Source organism: Symphalangus syndactylus, chromosome 14 (genome assembly GCF_028878055.3).
Source record: "Symphalangus syndactylus isolate Jambi chromosome 14, NHGRI_mSymSyn1-v2.1_pri, whole genome shotgun sequence".
NCBI lineage: Eukaryota > Metazoa > Chordata > Mammalia > Primates > Hylobatidae > Symphalangus > Symphalangus syndactylus.
The window spans coordinates 55,835,443-55,852,048 of record NC_072436.2 but is presented as its reverse complement, the minus strand read 5'-3'; the positions used below and the strand labels follow the sequence as shown (position 1 = coordinate 55,852,048).

General features: G+C 53.3%; 1 protein-coding gene across 1 annotated transcript; it reads right to left on the bottom strand.

Annotated features, from left to right (window-relative positions):
• Positions 1–508: 508 nt before the first annotated feature.
• On the bottom strand, positions 509–16,116 carry ASTL (astacin like metalloendopeptidase). The gene is made up of 9 exons (XM_055241624.2): positions 16,062–16,116; positions 15,259–15,384; positions 13,036–13,097; positions 11,667–11,760; positions 11,116–11,233; positions 10,215–10,396; positions 7,749–7,830; positions 7,509–7,663; positions 509–1,892 (listed from the first exon to the last, which is right to left on the bottom strand). The coding sequence occupies exons 1-9, from the start codon at positions 16,114–16,116 to the stop codon at positions 1,471–1,473; spliced, it is 1,296 nt and encodes a 431-aa protein (XP_055097599.1). The 3' UTR covers positions 509–1,470.
• Positions 16,117–16,606: the final 490 nt, after the last annotated feature.

Below are 16,606 nucleotides of genomic sequence, written 5' to 3'. Positions count from 1 at the left end.
CTGCATGTACTGCCTCTGTCCTAGGGCTGCCTCAAGGTCTCTGCCTGGGAGCCTCCCAGCGGGGCTGTCCCCTACTCGTAGGGGCATGGCCAGAGCCCCTATCCACTCTACACTCAACGCAGACCCCACTCCCCCAGCCAGGAGCAAGAGGAAGAACAGCACCTCCCTGCAGTCCTTCCCTTGTGCTAATGCCCAGGACTGGGCCGCTGTTCAGTCTCAGGGTTTGTGACTCATGACTGAAACCCAAGGCCGACTGAAGGCAGAGGGCACAGTGTCCCCTGAGCGCGTCCTCGTGTCCTCAGTGCGGCCCCAGCATGTGACCCTCCAAAAGGCTGGCAAACAGCAACCTCTCCCCAGAACTTGGGAACTCCAAGCTTCAGCCCTGCCCTGCTGCTTCCTGGCCAGGACCGCTGGAGCACTCGCTGAAGTCTTTGGTATTCACTGGAAGGTGGGATAGCCACCTGGGGCCCCAGAGGGCAAGGGGAGTTAAAGGCACACAGGAGGCGGGAAGGTCAGCACAGCACACTCCACTTTATTTCCTCCCCCTTCTACCCCAAGCAGGGCTTCCTTGACCCTCTGAAAGGCCACCAAAACAGTACCCTTGGGGGCTGAGGGGCCTCTGGCCCAGGCCCACTCGCTGGCACCCTGGATGCTTTCTTCATGCCTGGGACAAACCTCATGAGGAAAGCCGGAGCTAAGGCAGAGGAGGAGGGGGCCTTGCCTGGAGGAGGACAGGCCAGGTAACCCCAGCCCTTTCTCCTTCCAAGGCTGCGCCTGGCTGAGCTCCAGGGAATAGCGGTCTGGGGTGGAGATGACTGAGTCCTCTGTTCAGGGGCCAGCTGAGGTTCCCATTGTGCAATCCGGTGGGGCCTCACTTCTTTCTCTTCTCCCCGATGGTGGCAGCCCTTGACCTAGCACCTTCCTGCTCTGCAGGGGTGTGAGTTGGGCTCTCAAAGCCTCCTGGAGAGAAGGGCTGGAGGCTACACCGCTGCAGAACATCCCCCACACTTGGGCATGTTAGGTGGGATGGGAGGCTGTTCCCAGGGTCCCAGCCACAGGGCTGCCCCGAGGGAGAGATAGGGACACCATTAGTCCATGCTGGGGGGCAGGGCCTCAGGCACAGGAAGGATTCCAGGGTTCTGTGGGACTGGAACCTACTTCTTCCCCACCCCTTCCAGGACCTGTCTCTGGAGAATGTCACCTCCCATTCCCAGCATCTTCCAGGGCTGGGGCAAAAGTCAAGAGCAGGCAGAGCCAGGCCTACCTTCCCCTATGGCAGAGCTAGAAGAACCCCTGGCCCTAGGAGCCCTTAGGGGAACACAGTGAAGAGAGGGGAAGAGGCCGGCCCTCTGAGATGGGGTGGTAGGTTGGGGCTGGAAGACAGTGGTGTGGCCCAGAGGAGCCAAGAGGTAGACGACCCAGCTCCACTGGAGAGGATGCCCTCCCTACTTGGGGACAGAGGCCACAGGCTTAATCTTTGGACCTCCCCTTGAAATGATTTCCAGGTACACAGCCCCCTGGCAGAGCTGGGCTTCCCTGGACAGGGACTGGCTGGATTCCTGCTTCTAAAGATGGGACTGTGGGCTCGGTGGACACTCCAGCCAGCCAGGACTGCTCCTGAGCAACACCGGGGGCACCTGCTCCAGGCCTTGACCTTGGGGAGGAAGCCAGGGTCTGAGGCTGCCTTGCCGAGGCCTCTGCACTGAGCTTTTTCAGGGCAGGGGACTCCCACCCAGGTGGGCTCTCCCCAGGCCCTGCAGGAGCAGGCTGGCCTCCCGCACTGGAACCACTGGGGTCAGGGCTCCTGGATTCTGCCGACAGTGCCTCCAAAAGCCGCTGCAGGGATAGAGAGGCCAGAGCGGGGCTCTTGTCAGTGCTGTGGGCATGGGACCCTGCAACAGGAAAGACAGGAGGTGGAGCCTCTGAACTGTAGGATGACATGTGGCCCAGCTGTGCGGAGCCAGAGCTGGCTTTAGTGTCACTCACGGGGACGAAGAGCCCAGCTCATGGGAGTGGTGCCCACCCATGCCACTGCCTAGTGCCTCCAAGACCCGGATTCCCACACTACTAGAGACCAGGACAATGAAGCCATCCCATCTCTTCCCTGCCTGGCCCCTGAAGTCACCATCAGAATGTCAGGCCACTCAGGCTTCCACCACTGCCCCATTCACACCCGAGACCGCTGGGACAGTTAAGTTGCCTGAACCAGCACCAAAGCGCCTGCCTTCCGGACCCTTCACCCAGGCTGCTCTGCCCGCAGCCATACCCTACCACTCACCCCGAACCCAAGACGTCCCCTAGAACCGTTCCTGCACTTAATGGCCACATCTAAACCCTGCACCGTGCCGGGAGCTAGGTTGGGGCTTCCTTGTTCTTCACTGTAATGCCAGACTACAACTGTACCCCACCTCTTTGTGAGCACTCTTCCTCATTCAAGCCCATGTGCTCTGGCTGGCCCCAGCCCCTCAGCACTGCCTCCCATCCCAGCTCCTCCTGCGCACGCAGCAAGGGCTTCACCAGGAGCCTCTTCCCTCAGCTGACCCTGACCAAATCCTCACTCCCACATTTCAACTGGCGATCTTCTACCAGGTCCTGTTAGCCTCACAGCCCACACCTCCCTCCAGACCTGGTCAGCACCAGGAGCTGCCACCATTGCAGCCTGTTCCTGGGGGCCACCCTCCACAGTACCCCCTCCACCTGTGCACACTGAGGTAGCGCGGCTCTGCAGACACTCCGCAGACCCAGCATCTTCCTACACCAGCCCTCTCCACTTCAGATCACTCCCACCTACATAGGGTCCACAGCCCCCATGGCAGTCACCCCCTCAGAGGCAGCCTCAACCACCTTCCCCTGCCATCACACCTGCTGCCAGACCCAGCCCTAGAGTGCTGGCATCTCCCGTCTGTACCAGGTGTCTCCTGCTCTCCAGTCAGCAGAGGCACATCTTCTCCTTTGTTTCCAACCCCTTCTGCCTACCTCTGGTGGCCTCACCTCTCCTTAGGTAACAGAGTCCCCAGCATCTGTACATCAAGATCCTCCTGCAGACTTAGGTCTATTCCTGTCTTCTTCCCTCCCACTAGATCCAAGGAAATGCCTCAGCTCCCACCATGTGCAGCCTTTTTCCAAACATTCTGGGTGTCCTTTCTCCCCACTGTGCCCACCCCTCTCCTCCAGCAGGTCATGGTTCCAGCATCTGAATGTACTCCCATGCTCACCATCTTGATAGACCCATGCCTTGACCACAGGCCTTTCCACCACCTCCCAATTCCCTAGTCATGGTAGTCAAACCTCTAGAAAAATTACATACAAGGCCAAGCATGGTGGCTCACATCTGTAATCCCAGGACTTTGGGAGGCTGAGGCAGGCGGATCGCTAGAGGTCGGGAGTTCAAGACCAGCCTGGCCAACATGGTAACACCCTGTCTCTACCAAAAATACAAAATGTAGCTAGCATGGTGGTGCTCACCTCTAATCCTAGCTACTCGGGAGGCTGAGGCGCACAAGACTCCATCTCAACAAAAGAAATTACATACAGATTTCTCACTACATCTATTCTTTAGGGACTTTTTTTTTTAGAAGATATTTAGTACAGTAAAAAAGTGTAGGGGAAAGAATGGTGCTGGAACAACTGGCTAGTTACGTGAAGAATGAAGTTGGACCCCTTCCTTACACCCTGTTCAAGGGTTCACTCCAAATGGGTCATATACTTAAATGCAAAACCTGAAACTAAGACTTACATGGAAACAGGAGCAAATCTCCATGACCTTGGGTTAGGCAAAGGCATCATAGACACCAAAAAGGAGTGACAAAATTGGTCAGTTGAACTTCCAAATTTAAGATCCTGGTGTTCAAAGGACATCATTAAAAAGTGGGAAAAACAAAAAACACAGGATGTGATGAAATATTTAAGGGCAACATCTGATGAGGGACATGTGTCTAGAATATATAAAGAACTCTTACAACTCAGAAGAGACAACCCGATTGAAGAAAAACAGACAGAGGATATGAACATTCTCCAAAGATACAGATGACCAACAAGCACATTAAAAGATGTTCATCATTAGTTACTAGGGAAATGTAACTCAGAACTACAATGAGATACTACTTCATACTCACTAGGATGGTTCTAATCAAAATGATAGATAACAAGTGTCAGCAAGGATGGGAGAAATCAGAACCCTCGTATACCGCTGGTGGGAATAAAAATGGTGCATCCACTTGAAAATATCTTAGCAACAGCCAGGCATTGTGCCTCCGCCTGTAATCCCAGCACTTTGGGAGGCCGAGATGGGTGGATCACGAGGTCAGGAGTTCGAGACCAGCCTGACCAACATGGTGAAACCCCGTCTCTACTAAAAATACAAAAATTAGCCGGGCATGGTGGCACATACCTGTAGTCCCAGCTACTTGGGAGGCTGAGGCAGGAGAATTGCTTGAACCCTGGAGGTGGAGGTTGCAATGAGGCAAGATTGCATCATTGCACACCAGCCTGGGCAACAGAGTGAGACTCCATCTCAAAAAAAAAAAAAAAAAAAAACCTTAGCAGTTAAACATGGAGTTATCGTAGGACCTAGCAATTCCATTCCTAGCTGTATACTCAAAAGAAATGACATGTTGACACAAAATCTTGTACATAAATGTCCATAGTAGCTCTATTCATAATAGCTGCAAAGTAAAAACCCAAGTGTCCCTCAGCTGGTGACTAAGTATGGCATATCTATCCAACGGAATGTTATTCGGCGATGTTATTGATACATGCTACAACATGGATGAACCTTGAAAACATTAAGAAGACAGACACAAGAGGCTATGTGTTGTGATTCCACTTATGGGAAATGTCCAGGCAAATCCAGAGAGGCAAAGTAGGTTAGTAATTACCTGGGGCTGGAGGCAGAAGCAGGTAGTGGAGGGGAGGGAGAGGGCAATTTGCATGCAAGATGACCCAGGAGTAGAATCTGGGTCAGGGGTTATGTACACTTCAACCTTCCAGGATGTCAAATTGTTTTCCAAAGTGGTTGCGGCCACTTATATTCCTATCAGTAGGGTCTAGCATTTCCATTCATCACTCTATATCCTTACCAGTATTTGGTATTATTGGGCTTTAAAGTGTCTAGTTTAGTGGCTATAGAATGGTATTATAGTCTTCATTTGCATTTCCTCAATTACTGAGGTTGAGCATCTTTAGTGTGTTTCCCATTTGGTCTCCGAGATGTCTGTTAAGTCTCTTCCCATTTTTCTATTTGATTTTTTTTTTTTTTTTTTTTTTTTTTTTGAGACAGAGTCTGGCTGTTACCCAGACTGGAGTGCAGTGGCACGATCTTGGCTCACTGCAACCTCCGCCTCCCAGGTTCAAGTGATTCTTCTGCCTCAGCCTCCCTGAGTAGGTGGGACCACAGGTGCACACCACTATCCCACTAACTTTTGTATTTTTTTTAAGAGATGGGGTCTCACTATGTTGTCCAGGCTGGTCTTGAACTCCTAAGCTCAAGCGATCCACCCACCTCAGCCTCCCAAAGTGCTGTGATTACAGGCATAAGCCATCATACTCAGCTGGTTTGTTCTTGTATTAATGTGTAGCTCTTTATGTATTTTGTATACAAATTATGTGTTGCAAAAAAATATATTGGGGCCAGGCACAGTGGCTCACACATGTAATCCCAGCACTTTGGGATGCTGAGGCAGGGGGATCACCTGAGGTCATGAGCTCAAGACCAGCCTAGCCAACATGGTGAAACCCCATCTCTACTAAAAATACAAAATTAGCTGGGCGTGGTGGTACGTGACTATAATCCCAGCTACAAGGGAGGCTGAGGCAGGAGAATCACTTGAACCCGGGAGGCAGAAGTTGCAGTGAGCCAAGATCGTACCATTGCACTCCAGCCTGGGCAAAAAGAGTGAAACTGTCTCAAAAAAAAAAAAAAAAAAAAAAAAATCTTCATTTGTAACCTGTATTTTCACTTTCTTTTTGGTGCCTTTGGACAAAGTTATAATTAATGTAGTTGAATTTATGAATCTTTCTAGTTTTACAATTAGTGCTGTATCTCATTTAAGTGATCCTTCCCTATCCCAAGGTCATGAAGAGATCTTACTATATATTTTTTTCCTAAACGTGTTAAAGTTTTTATTACATGTGTCTTTCATGCATCCAGAGTTATTTGCACATGATATGAGTTAGGAATTTTTAAATAGATGCTAAATGGCTCTAAGACAACTAAGTAACTTAACTGTCCTTCCCTAGTGACCATCAATGGCCCTTCATCAAGGGTCTGCTTCTGAATGGGATCTGTTTCTAAATTTGATTCTGTTCCAGCAGGCAATTGTTTAGCTTTGCTCCAGTGCTATGCATTTATGTAAAGACATTTCATGAACTAGATGACTAACATCTGCTAGGGCAAGTCTTTTTAGTTTTTCCTTCAGGGATGTCTTGGCTATTACTGACCTTTCATGTTTTCATATAAAAACTTTATAATCACTCTGTCAATTGGGAGGCCAAGGCAGGTGTATCACTTGCGGTCAGGAGTTCGAGACCAGCTTGGCCAACATGCTGAAACCCTGTCTCCACTAAAAATACAAAAATTAGCTGGGTGTGGTGGCACACACCTATAAGCCCAGCTACTCAGGAGACTGAGGCACAAGAATCACTTGAACCTCGGAGGCAGAGGCTGCAGTGAGCCGAGATTGTGCCACTGCACTCCAGCCTGGGTGATAGAGTGAGACTCCATCTTTTAAAAAAAAAAAAAAAAAAAAAAAAAATCACTCTGTCAGGATCAAAATTATTTTGAATGGGAATTTATAGATTAATTTGGGAAGACTGAATTTTTATAACATTGTCTTTCAATAACAGATTTCTCTCTATTTAAGTATTATTTAATGATTTTAATAAAGGTTCATTTTTCCTCAAATGTTTGATACAGCTGTCAGATTTATTCCTTGGGACCTTTATGATTGCTATTATAATGGTATGTTTACTAACAATTGTGTTTTCTAACTGGGTGCACAGAAATACGATTTTTATATTAACTGTATTTACCTTTTCTAATTCTTATTAGTTCTAATAACTTGTTTATAGATTGTTGCTTTCAATACAGGTAATCATCTATTATGAACGATTTCTTTGCTTCCTTTCCAATCTTCGGACCCTTAGTTTCTTTGGCTCTACCTCAGTGCCCAGGACCTCCACTGCCACACAATGTGGAGTAGATGGGACAATGGTGGGAAAACTTGTCTTGGTCCCAGTTTTAATGTTTTACCTTTAACTTTTGTTCTAGGTTTTTGGTAGATGTTTATTATCTAGGCTAAGCAAGTGATCCCTATTCCTCTTTGGTTAGAGTTGAGTCATAGTGAGTGTTAACTTTCCTCAAGTGCTTGTTCTGCGTCGTCGTGGCAAGCCCCCGTGATCTCACCCTGCTCCCCCTGCAAACTCATCTCCCTCCGTGTCACCCTCCCTGACACCATTAGAGCACAGGTGCCTTTTCCAGGTTCAAGTCACCTTCCTGCCATGCCACTCACCTCTCCCACGGGGCCTGGGGCCACTTGGGCTGCAGCCGTAGAGTTTGAGGACCCGGGTGATGTCCGAGGCACTCAGGTTCCATCGCTGGCCGATGTGGACACTGGGGGCCCAAAGTGGTGTGATGGTAGGCAGCCCACGCCGGCTGAAGGCGAGCCTGGAACCCAGCGGGAGACCCCTGAGCCCAGACCACCACGGGAGAGGCTGGGGGAAGCAGGGGGAGAAGAAGGCAGGGTCCTCACCTCCCATAGTGCATCACAGAGGAGTAGTCATAGGGCGTCAGCATGTTGCTGCTCCGAGACTTGATGAAGTTGATTTCAAAGCCTAAAAATACAAAAACAATACAACCTACTGACATATAAAGAGGGCAGGCAACAAAGGGCCAGCAATGGCTGGAGAGTCTTCCGGGAGCTCATAACTCACCCAAGCTGAGGGGCTGAGCCCACAGCCACCATGCTGCTTCTGGTACCAGTCCCACTCTCCCCAGCCCTGGGAGGAGCCCCAACCTGTACTAGTTGAGGTGGAGGCACAGGGACCCCATGGCTGGCCAACCATCACCTCCTAGCAGTTCTCTCCACCCATCCTTCCTCCTTGCATATTCACCCTGTACGGGGCTGGTCTCTGCATAATCCACAGCTGCCACGGGTCACACACTGCTCAGGGTCTCAGATGCCCCTCCCACCCCAGATGAAATGTCTATTCCTTGACCCAACTTTAAAAAGCTGCCACGCTGTCATCTGCAGTGGTGATGCCCTAGTCCCCAGTCACAGGCCCACCTGTTCTTCCTGTGTCAGGCCACAACACTTCCCCAGATTTGGAGCCCATCTCCCCCTCACTCAGGTCCCCCAGGCCTTCAAAGGGATTGCTCCCCTAGTCCTCCCAAACCCAGCCAGCCACACATACACGCCACCTCAGTCACAGCAGCTTCCTCTCCATGGAGCAAATCAGCGCTCCAGCACCTTCATACCTCACCACCTGCCTAACATAGCTGCCTCTCGAGCTCTTCTTTCTTTTTAAAAATTCATTAAACATATCTTTGGATAAGTAGTATATTCATTTGGTTCAACAGTCAAATATTGAGATGTAGTAAAAGTCTATTCCATCCCCTGCTTCCTGAGTTCCCACCTCCCCGCCCCACAGCAGTTAATTACTGTTATTAATGTGTCTGCCCTAGCAGTTTCTGTACATGTTAACCTAATGAGAACATCTTAACCTAAATGAGAACAAATATGTTCTCATTTTTTCCACTGGGGAACTGGTGTTTTAGCCTGTTTTATCATTAGGAATAATTATTAGTACTGTTTTCCAACTCAATTTCTGCTTTTACCTTTTTAAATTCCCTCCTGCTTTCATTTAACTTGGGCTGACATGCTCAATTTGTTCTGTTTACTGATACGTAAGTCTACACGTTTTCTCTGAGCATTGCTTTAGCAGCGAACCATTGGTTTTTGTATAGTCTTTCATGATTTTTGTTTTAGAATTGCTGTACTTTAACTCCAGAGCTGAAAGAAAGTTTTGTTGTTTTTTTCAATTTCTGAATAGGAGAAGCTTTTGGTTTTGATGTATCGGTTTCTACTTTATATCGTGATCAGAATGTTTACATTGGTCTACTTTCAGAGTTGCAGGTTTTCATGGCATTTCATGGTATATCACGAAATTATCAGGGTAAACTTTCACAACTGTTCCACGAGCATTGGGAAGCATCAGTCTGTTTTCAGGGTACAGAGTCACTTGTCACCCCCCTCACTACCTCCCCAGCCTGGTCTGATTCAATATCCATCCCCTCCCTTTGTGAGGTGCTACCCACGTGCCCCAGTCACCCCTTTCTCTGTGACTCGTGTGGCTGAGAGCCACTGAGAAAGCGGTGTTTGAGGCCTGGGAAGGTCCCTGGGCCCAGGCAGCTTCCCTGGCTGCCTCACCTGGCTAACACGACAGCAGTGAAAGGACTCGTGCTAGATGCCCTCCACCTGCCGGAGGCCTTCCCGCTCCAACCCCTAAGCCAGACTCCCACCCAAACCTCCTCTGCCCCTCCCTCGTGGGGCTCTTCCTGCCTCCTGAACCAGACCATCAAGCCCACAATGGGAGAGACCCCACCATCACCAGGATCTGATCCCCGGCGCCACCCAGCTGCTGCTGCCAGCACAGGAACCACAGCCCACCTGCCTCCAGCCTCCAGTCTCCCATGGCCATAGTCTGCGTTTCTTCTACCTGCTCACTGGCACCACTGGCACATGTCCCAGCTCCACAGTGCTGCCCTCAGCCCGTGGCCCAGCACTTGGCTTGTGCAGCCTGCTACCTTAGGGTTCCACTTTGGCTCAGCTCCCCAAGCTGGCACACAGCCCCAGCCCACGGTGGTGGTGTCTGGTACATGAGACCGCTGCTAGAGTACTCAACAAGCAGGTATCGTGGGCACTGCCTGCCCTATCCCCAGGGAGAGGACAGTGTCAGGGATGAGAAGCGAGACAAAGCAGGTGGTGGCGCCCTAGCTCAGGCACAACTACAGGTGGGCGGAGGAAGGCCTGGGGCCCAGAACAGCAGCTGGACCACCTCCAGGTCCCAGAGAGAAGCGAGACCCCCACCTTCCCCAAAGGAAGCAGGCAGGTGGTGGGGAGGATGGATAGCCTCACCCATGGGGACCAGGCGACTTGGGCCCAAGCCCTGCTGCCCCCTCCCCGGCACCAGCCTGTCCTGTCTGTGGCCTGGCTCACCTGGGAGGATCTCGTTCCAGTTGACACGGATATAGCGGTCCCGGTCGGCCCGCGCGTGCTCGTGCCAGAAGCCCAGCACATGCATGAGCTCATGAAGGACAATGCCCCGGCCCTTCTGGAGACAAGTGGGCGCCAGGGAGACCACCTGCATCCCTCCACTGCGCCCCACACTCGAGAAGCACCTGCAGGGTGATGAGAGCAAGCGGGATGAGCACCAGCCCAGATCCCTCCAGACATACAGACCTGGGCTCTCCTTCCCCACACAACACAAGATAGACAAACTCCCAAAAGGCAGGCCCCACTCTGGGCTCTAGTCTCAGATTCACCGTTCTCCAAGCCCCTTTACTGCCTGGACTTCTGTGAAATGGCCATACCGGACCCCCATCACCAGCCTGGGCTGCAGGGAGGTGGCAGAAACTGATATATGAACACAGAGGACAGAAGCAGCTCACTAAGTGAGCACACCCTCCTGGGCAACCCTGAGCCAAGGCTTTCACACACATTGCCTCAGGCCCCTGACAAGCTAGGAAGCAGGTATCGCCACCACTCACACCCCAGAGGGGACAGAAGAGGCTCAGAAGTTAGGGGACTTGCCAGGACTCAGTGACTCAAGCACTGTCTGCCCCGCAAAACCTCCCCTCCTCACCACCCCATGAAGTCCCCTGGGAGAGGAGGGCTTTGTACATGGAGGGTGTGGCACCATTCCCATCCCTTTCCCACCTTCCGCCCTGGAGGTCCAGCTCACACCGGGCAGACCCCTCAGGGTGGGCAGGGGGACAGAGCCCTGGAGGATGGGCCCAGAGGGGCCATTGTCTAGAAATACATTTTAGACAATGGACAAGTTAATTCCGGGCTGAATGCAGAAGCGAGCTGAGATACGCGTCCTGGCCCCAGTACTTACCCATACATGGGGATGATGGAAATGAAGTCTCTCTGGCCCTCGTAGGGGACAAACCTGATGCACGTGGAATGTTCAAACTCCGCAAGAGCCTCCAGGATGACCTGGCGGCTGGGCTCATCTGGAAGACACCACCTGGCTGAGCGCCCAGAGCCCTGGTGGTCTTTGAGCTCTACATGAGGGTCTGGGAGCAGAGCTCTGAACTTACTCTCCCAAAACAGCATCAAGAAAGGGCAGCCTAGTGGTGCCAGGAAGAAGCTGGGCCCCAGACAGATCCTGGCTGTGTGGCCTTGGGTAGGTCACTGTCCTCTGCACCGCATGGTCTCAAGGGGAACCAGATCCCCCTAGACATACTTTCCCATCAGCTCTCCCAGGATTTTAACCCTCCCTACTCAGGAGACCTTCAGGAACAGAAGGGCTTCTATGGACAGGTTCTTCGGGTAGGGAGGTGGAGGGGATGTGGTGGTGTAAGAGGAAAAGGGAAGAAAGGAACACCTCTGCCGCATTAGGAAGAAGGGGCTGAGGCAGGGAGGGAGCCCGCCATGCTCACTCACCGTACTTGCTGGAGAGCAGGAAGGGGACCTCCACGACACCACCACCACCCGTGGGCCACTTGTTGCTGGTTGCTGACAGCAGTCGGAAGGGACTCTGAGGAGAGAGCAGCAGTTCAACCCCTGGGGACAGAGGCCACCCAAGCTTTGTGCCCCAAGGGTACCACACCCCAGGGCACCAGAACCCCAAAGATGTGGGAGTCAGGACCTGTGTGCATGGGAATGGGGGACCATTAGAGACGGGACAGAGCTGTGGAAGGCAACGGGCCAGCTACATGAACCTTGATGCACAAGACAGTCCCTTGGCCTATGACGAAAGAATTTCAATCTCAAGTAAACAAGAGATTAGTCCCTGAGGATGTTGGCTAGGAGGCCCAGCACCCCAGGGTGCCCTGGAGCAGAAGGGCTTGGGCCAGCAGCCCCACCCCAGCATGATGGCAGTGCCCCTTCCAGAGGGGAACAGCCACCAGGCTTCCCTGAACGTGGGACAATCATGGGAACAGAGCCTATATGGAGTGAAAGTGAGGCAGCACCCTGGCCTCGGCCACTCTCTTCTGCTCTCCAGCAACCAGAGCCCTTCTGCACCCAGGCTCCACAGCACCCCAGCGTGCCTGTGCCATCAGCTGGAGGCATTTGATTCTGCTCTGGGTGGTTGCACACCACCTCCCCGAGCACTCACTGCATAACCCGGAGGGTCTGCCCTGGCCCCGGAGTTCCCGGGCAGCCTTGGGCCAGCCTCTGGCTCTCCTGCCCAGCCAGAGGCTGTGCCGTCAGTGGTGGCCTCCAACAGGACAGTCTTGCCTTCCCCTGGGTCACTGTCCTATTCAGGAGCCTTCTGCCATTCGCAGTTGCCTAAAACACATCACTGCTGTCCTGGGCACAGTGTTCCCTTTTCTGCTAGCAAGGCACCCCAATCCCCAGCAACCTTCTCCCTTCAGATGTGACCCCTCGACCACAGCCAAGATGGTCAGGCTCAACATCACTCCTTGTTCCACCATCCCTAGGTCGCCACTGCCACCAGGCCCTTTATTCGCCACTGGCCACTCTGCCAACTCTTGCTCATCTCTTCCTTTATCTGAGCACCTCCCCTGGGCAGGGTACCAAGCTGGGTCAAGTGTTCAAACCTCCTCCTTCAGGAAGCCCTCTCAGGCCGACTGTGCCAGCACTTCAGATACCAGCCTCCCTTAGCATTCGGGCTGGCTTATTCCTATTTCCTAACAGAACAGTCGCTCTGACCTTGACAAAAAGAGGCATCTACCAAGCTATGTACGTCCCTCACACATCAGGCCCCGTGACATCCAGGGTGGGCTCAGAGGGCCTGTCGCCAGCTGAGGGCTTATCCGCACCCACACACGTCAGTGTGTGCACTCACTGGCCGGACGATGTCCCCCTCGATGAGGAAGCTGCTCTCTGGGGTTTCTTCCGGGATGAGCCCTGGGAAAGGAGGAAGGATGTGTTGGCCCATGTCCCCCAGAACACTGACTCATGGGACAGGCCAAGCAAGTCCCTACTTAAGTCTATTCTTGTGTCTTTCCTAGTGGATTGTTACTTTTATAAGTTCTTAAATGGCCTGATAAAAGTATAGGTCATCGGCTCTCCGAGCCTGGGTGTTTAGTTAAGTCATTAGTCGATGTTTGAGAAAGTCAGCCACCCTGTGCGGGACTGTCTGCAGGTGTGAGGGGGCTGGGGGACAAAGACAAAGGAGTCTGAGGCTTGGAGTCTGTCCCTCTCCTGACTGTGGAGCTAGAGGTTCCCTGAGCACTGAGCCTATGTGGCCTCAGGGAAGTCACACAGTCCCTGAGTGTGCGAGGCTTCTCAGCTGGACTGCATCCTTCCCCTGCTCAAACACAGCCCATGACCTATGCAATCCAGTCCCAAGCCCAGGTCCCTGCTGTCATGAAGCAGCGGTTTCTTCCAGCCTGAGCCACACTCCTCAGAACAGGACCTGGGGTCTCCCGCCCACCTCATCCCCCATCTATTCCCCACCCATCTGTTATATTCGGGCCCCTTAAGGTGGCAATTTTGTTCCACAAATTTGTTCCACCATCAGAGGCAGGCAAATACCGGCTCTCGCAAGCCCCTCTCCCCTTAGCCCCTCTGCTTCTCATCTCTCCCTGAGCTGGGTCTCCCACAAGTGACTCACAGAGGGAGTGAGGGAAGCAGGATAGAAGGCAGGGAAGAACCCAGGCGCAGCCTCAGCCAGATCCCATGGGCGCTCCAGACCACAAATGGCACCGCTGACTTGTACCACCTTTAGGCAGGGGCCAGACTCCTGTCCCTTAGAAGTCACAGTGGGCCACCTCAGGCAGACAAGGGAGTAGGCCCCAGGCATCTCTGGCTGAGGCAGCTCCTTTTGGCCAAGGGCCAGTCTTGGGAGGCAGACAGCTGTGCAGCATTAGCCATATTCACAGTGGCTGGAGATGGGCAGGTGCTTCCCAGGAAAGCACTGGGTGAGGCATGGACAGCCCTTATGAGACAGCCTCACTGTAGGTGATAGGATAGTTGTTGGGATCACCAGCATTTGGGAGTTTCTCCATTGGTTCTGGTTACCTGCAGACCACTCACGGTGGTCCAGGGGTGGGATGGTGCCTGGGGCTCAATGCTCAGCTTGTGCTGGGCCCCCAAGTCAGCTCACGGAGGAAGAGGGGAGCAGATCACACAGTGGCTACCACATCTGGTAGGATCTCACCCACCCTTAGGGCAAGGTTGCCCCCTGTTCAGCCCTCATTGCTTCAATCCTGAGTGCTTCAGCCCTCATTGCTCTAACATCTGAACTCCAGTCTCCATTTTGACTGGCTTTGTTCAGACTATTTATACACCCTCATTCCTCAGCTGACATCCCCAGATGGCAAGACCCTGAGCCTGACTTTTTTTTTTTTTTTTTTTTTTGTGAGATGCTCTGTCGCCCAGGCTGGAGTGCAGTGGCACGATCTCAGCTCACTGCAAGCTCTGCCTCCCAGGTTCATGCCATTCTCCTGCCTCAGCCTCCTGAGTAGTTGGGACTACAGGCGCCCGCCACCACGCCCAGCTAATTTTTGTGTTTTTGGTAGAGACAGGGTTTCAGTGTGTTAGCCAGGATGGTCTCGATCTCCTGACCTCATGATCCACCCGCCTCAGCCTCCCAAAGTGCTGGGATTACAGGCGTGAGCCACTGCGCCCGGCTGAGCCTCAGACTTCTTAATCACACCTGCAGACAGTGCTGCACAGGGTGGCTGACAATCTCAAACGTCGACTAACCGCTTAGCTCCACACCCAGGCCATTTAAGAGCTTAGTTTTTCTTATAAAAGTAACAATCCACTAAGAAAGATACAAAAAGAAAAAGTAGACTTAAGCAATTGCCCATAGAATTTCCACCCATTCACACCTGTAGTCCCAGCTGCTCAGGAGGCAGAGGCAGGAAGATCACTTAAGGCCAGGAGTTCAAGACCAGCCTGGGCAACATAGCAACGCCACTCCATCTCTTAAAAACCACTTAGAGCCCAGTGTAAGCTGGTCCATTTCCTCCCAGGCTCTGCATTTCTGAGTGTTCAGTGTGGTTTTCACACTATATAACGTCGTGCCCCTCCAGGCCGTGAGAAGATGTAGTGCCCTCACCTTGGTTAATTGCAGGAATGTCCTTGTCCCCGGAGGCCTGGGTTCCCTCAGGGGTGAGGCCATCTGGGAAGCTGGTATCACAGGCTCCTGGGCAGCTGGAGGCCAGGGGTGCTCCTAGGATCACACCTGGTCCAGACAGACAGGGGCATACACAGATGCCTGGAGCACCCACCGGTGAGACCAGACAGCAGGACACGGGGTGAGTGTGGGGGATCAGACTGTAGGATTCAGTCCCTAGGAAGAGTAGGCTCCAGCACAAAGCCAAAGAGCCTTCTCAACCTCCCTGCTCAACCCCAACTGGTGCCAAGGTCTAGATGACCTCAGGGAAGGAGCTCCCTTAGGGGACCAAAAGGGCACGTGCCCCACCTATGAGGTAAAGGAAGGGCAGGAAGGAAGGAGGCAGGACAGACCTCAGGTTCTGATGCCTGTGACGGGCAGGGCCAGCCTCAGACCCCACTCTATGACTCTCTCTCAGCCCAGGCTCTTGGACAATGGGCTCAGCCTGGACGACCCCCTGCCTGACCAGGCTGGAGTGGGGACTTACAGCCTACCCCCACCCCAAGACAAGTAGGCCTGGGGCACAACACCTATCTTCTGCCAGGCAGGCCCTCTGCTTCCAGGGTCTTCAGGAGGCCTCCCCTTGGCCCCCAGGAGCTGACTTCTAGAATAACCCTGGAGAGCTCTGTGCTCTGAGCCACTGAGCTCAGCTACAATCCCTGCAGACTCCAGCCACAACCTTCTGGCCTCTCCCCAGCTTTCTCCAGGCTGGAGTCAGCAGCAGGAGGGACAGACAGCCAGCTTACCTGGCAAGGAAAGCAGACCCAGCACCCAAGGCCAGAGGCCCCCTACACCCTCCATGGTAGAGCCCTGCTGCCCCTTCAGCAAACAAGACTAAGTCCCAGCAAGAGACAGTAACCTAATTGCAGAACCAGCACCACCACCCCCTCTTAAATAGCAGCTGCTCCACCTCCCACCTTGCTCCCCTCAACCGCCTCCACCTGCAGCCCCGCCCCAACCACCTCCACCTGCAGCCCCGCCCCAACCACCTCTACCTGCAGCCCCGCCCCAACCACCTCCACCTGCAGCCCCGCCTCAACCAGCTCCACCGGCAGCCCCGCCCCAACCAGCTCCACCTGCAGCCCCGCCCAACCAGCTCCACCTGCAGCCCCGCCCCAACCAGCTCCACCTGCAGCCCCGCCCCAACCACCTCCACCTGCAGCCCCGCCCAACCAGCTCCACCTGCAGCCCCGCCCCAACCAGCTCCACCTGCAGCCCCGCCCCAACCACCTTCACCTGCAGCCCCACCCCAACCACCTCCACCTGCAGCCCCACCCCAACCAGCTCCACC

Excerpts from the sequence above, each read along its gene's own strand:
- ASTL (XM_055241624.2), bottom strand. The coding sequence starts at position 16,116 with ATGGAGGGTGTAGGGGGCCTCTGGCCTTGGGTGCTGGGTCTGCTTTCC. Across the intron at positions 13,098-15,258 it reads CATTCCTGCAATTAACCAAG|GGCTCATCCCGGAAGAAACC; the intron begins GTGAGGGCACTA and ends CTCCTTTCCCAG. Across the intron at positions 7,831-10,214 it reads CTGGAACGAGATCCTCCCAG|GCTTTGAAATCAACTTCATC; the intron begins GTGAGCCAGGCC and ends TTGTATTTTTAG.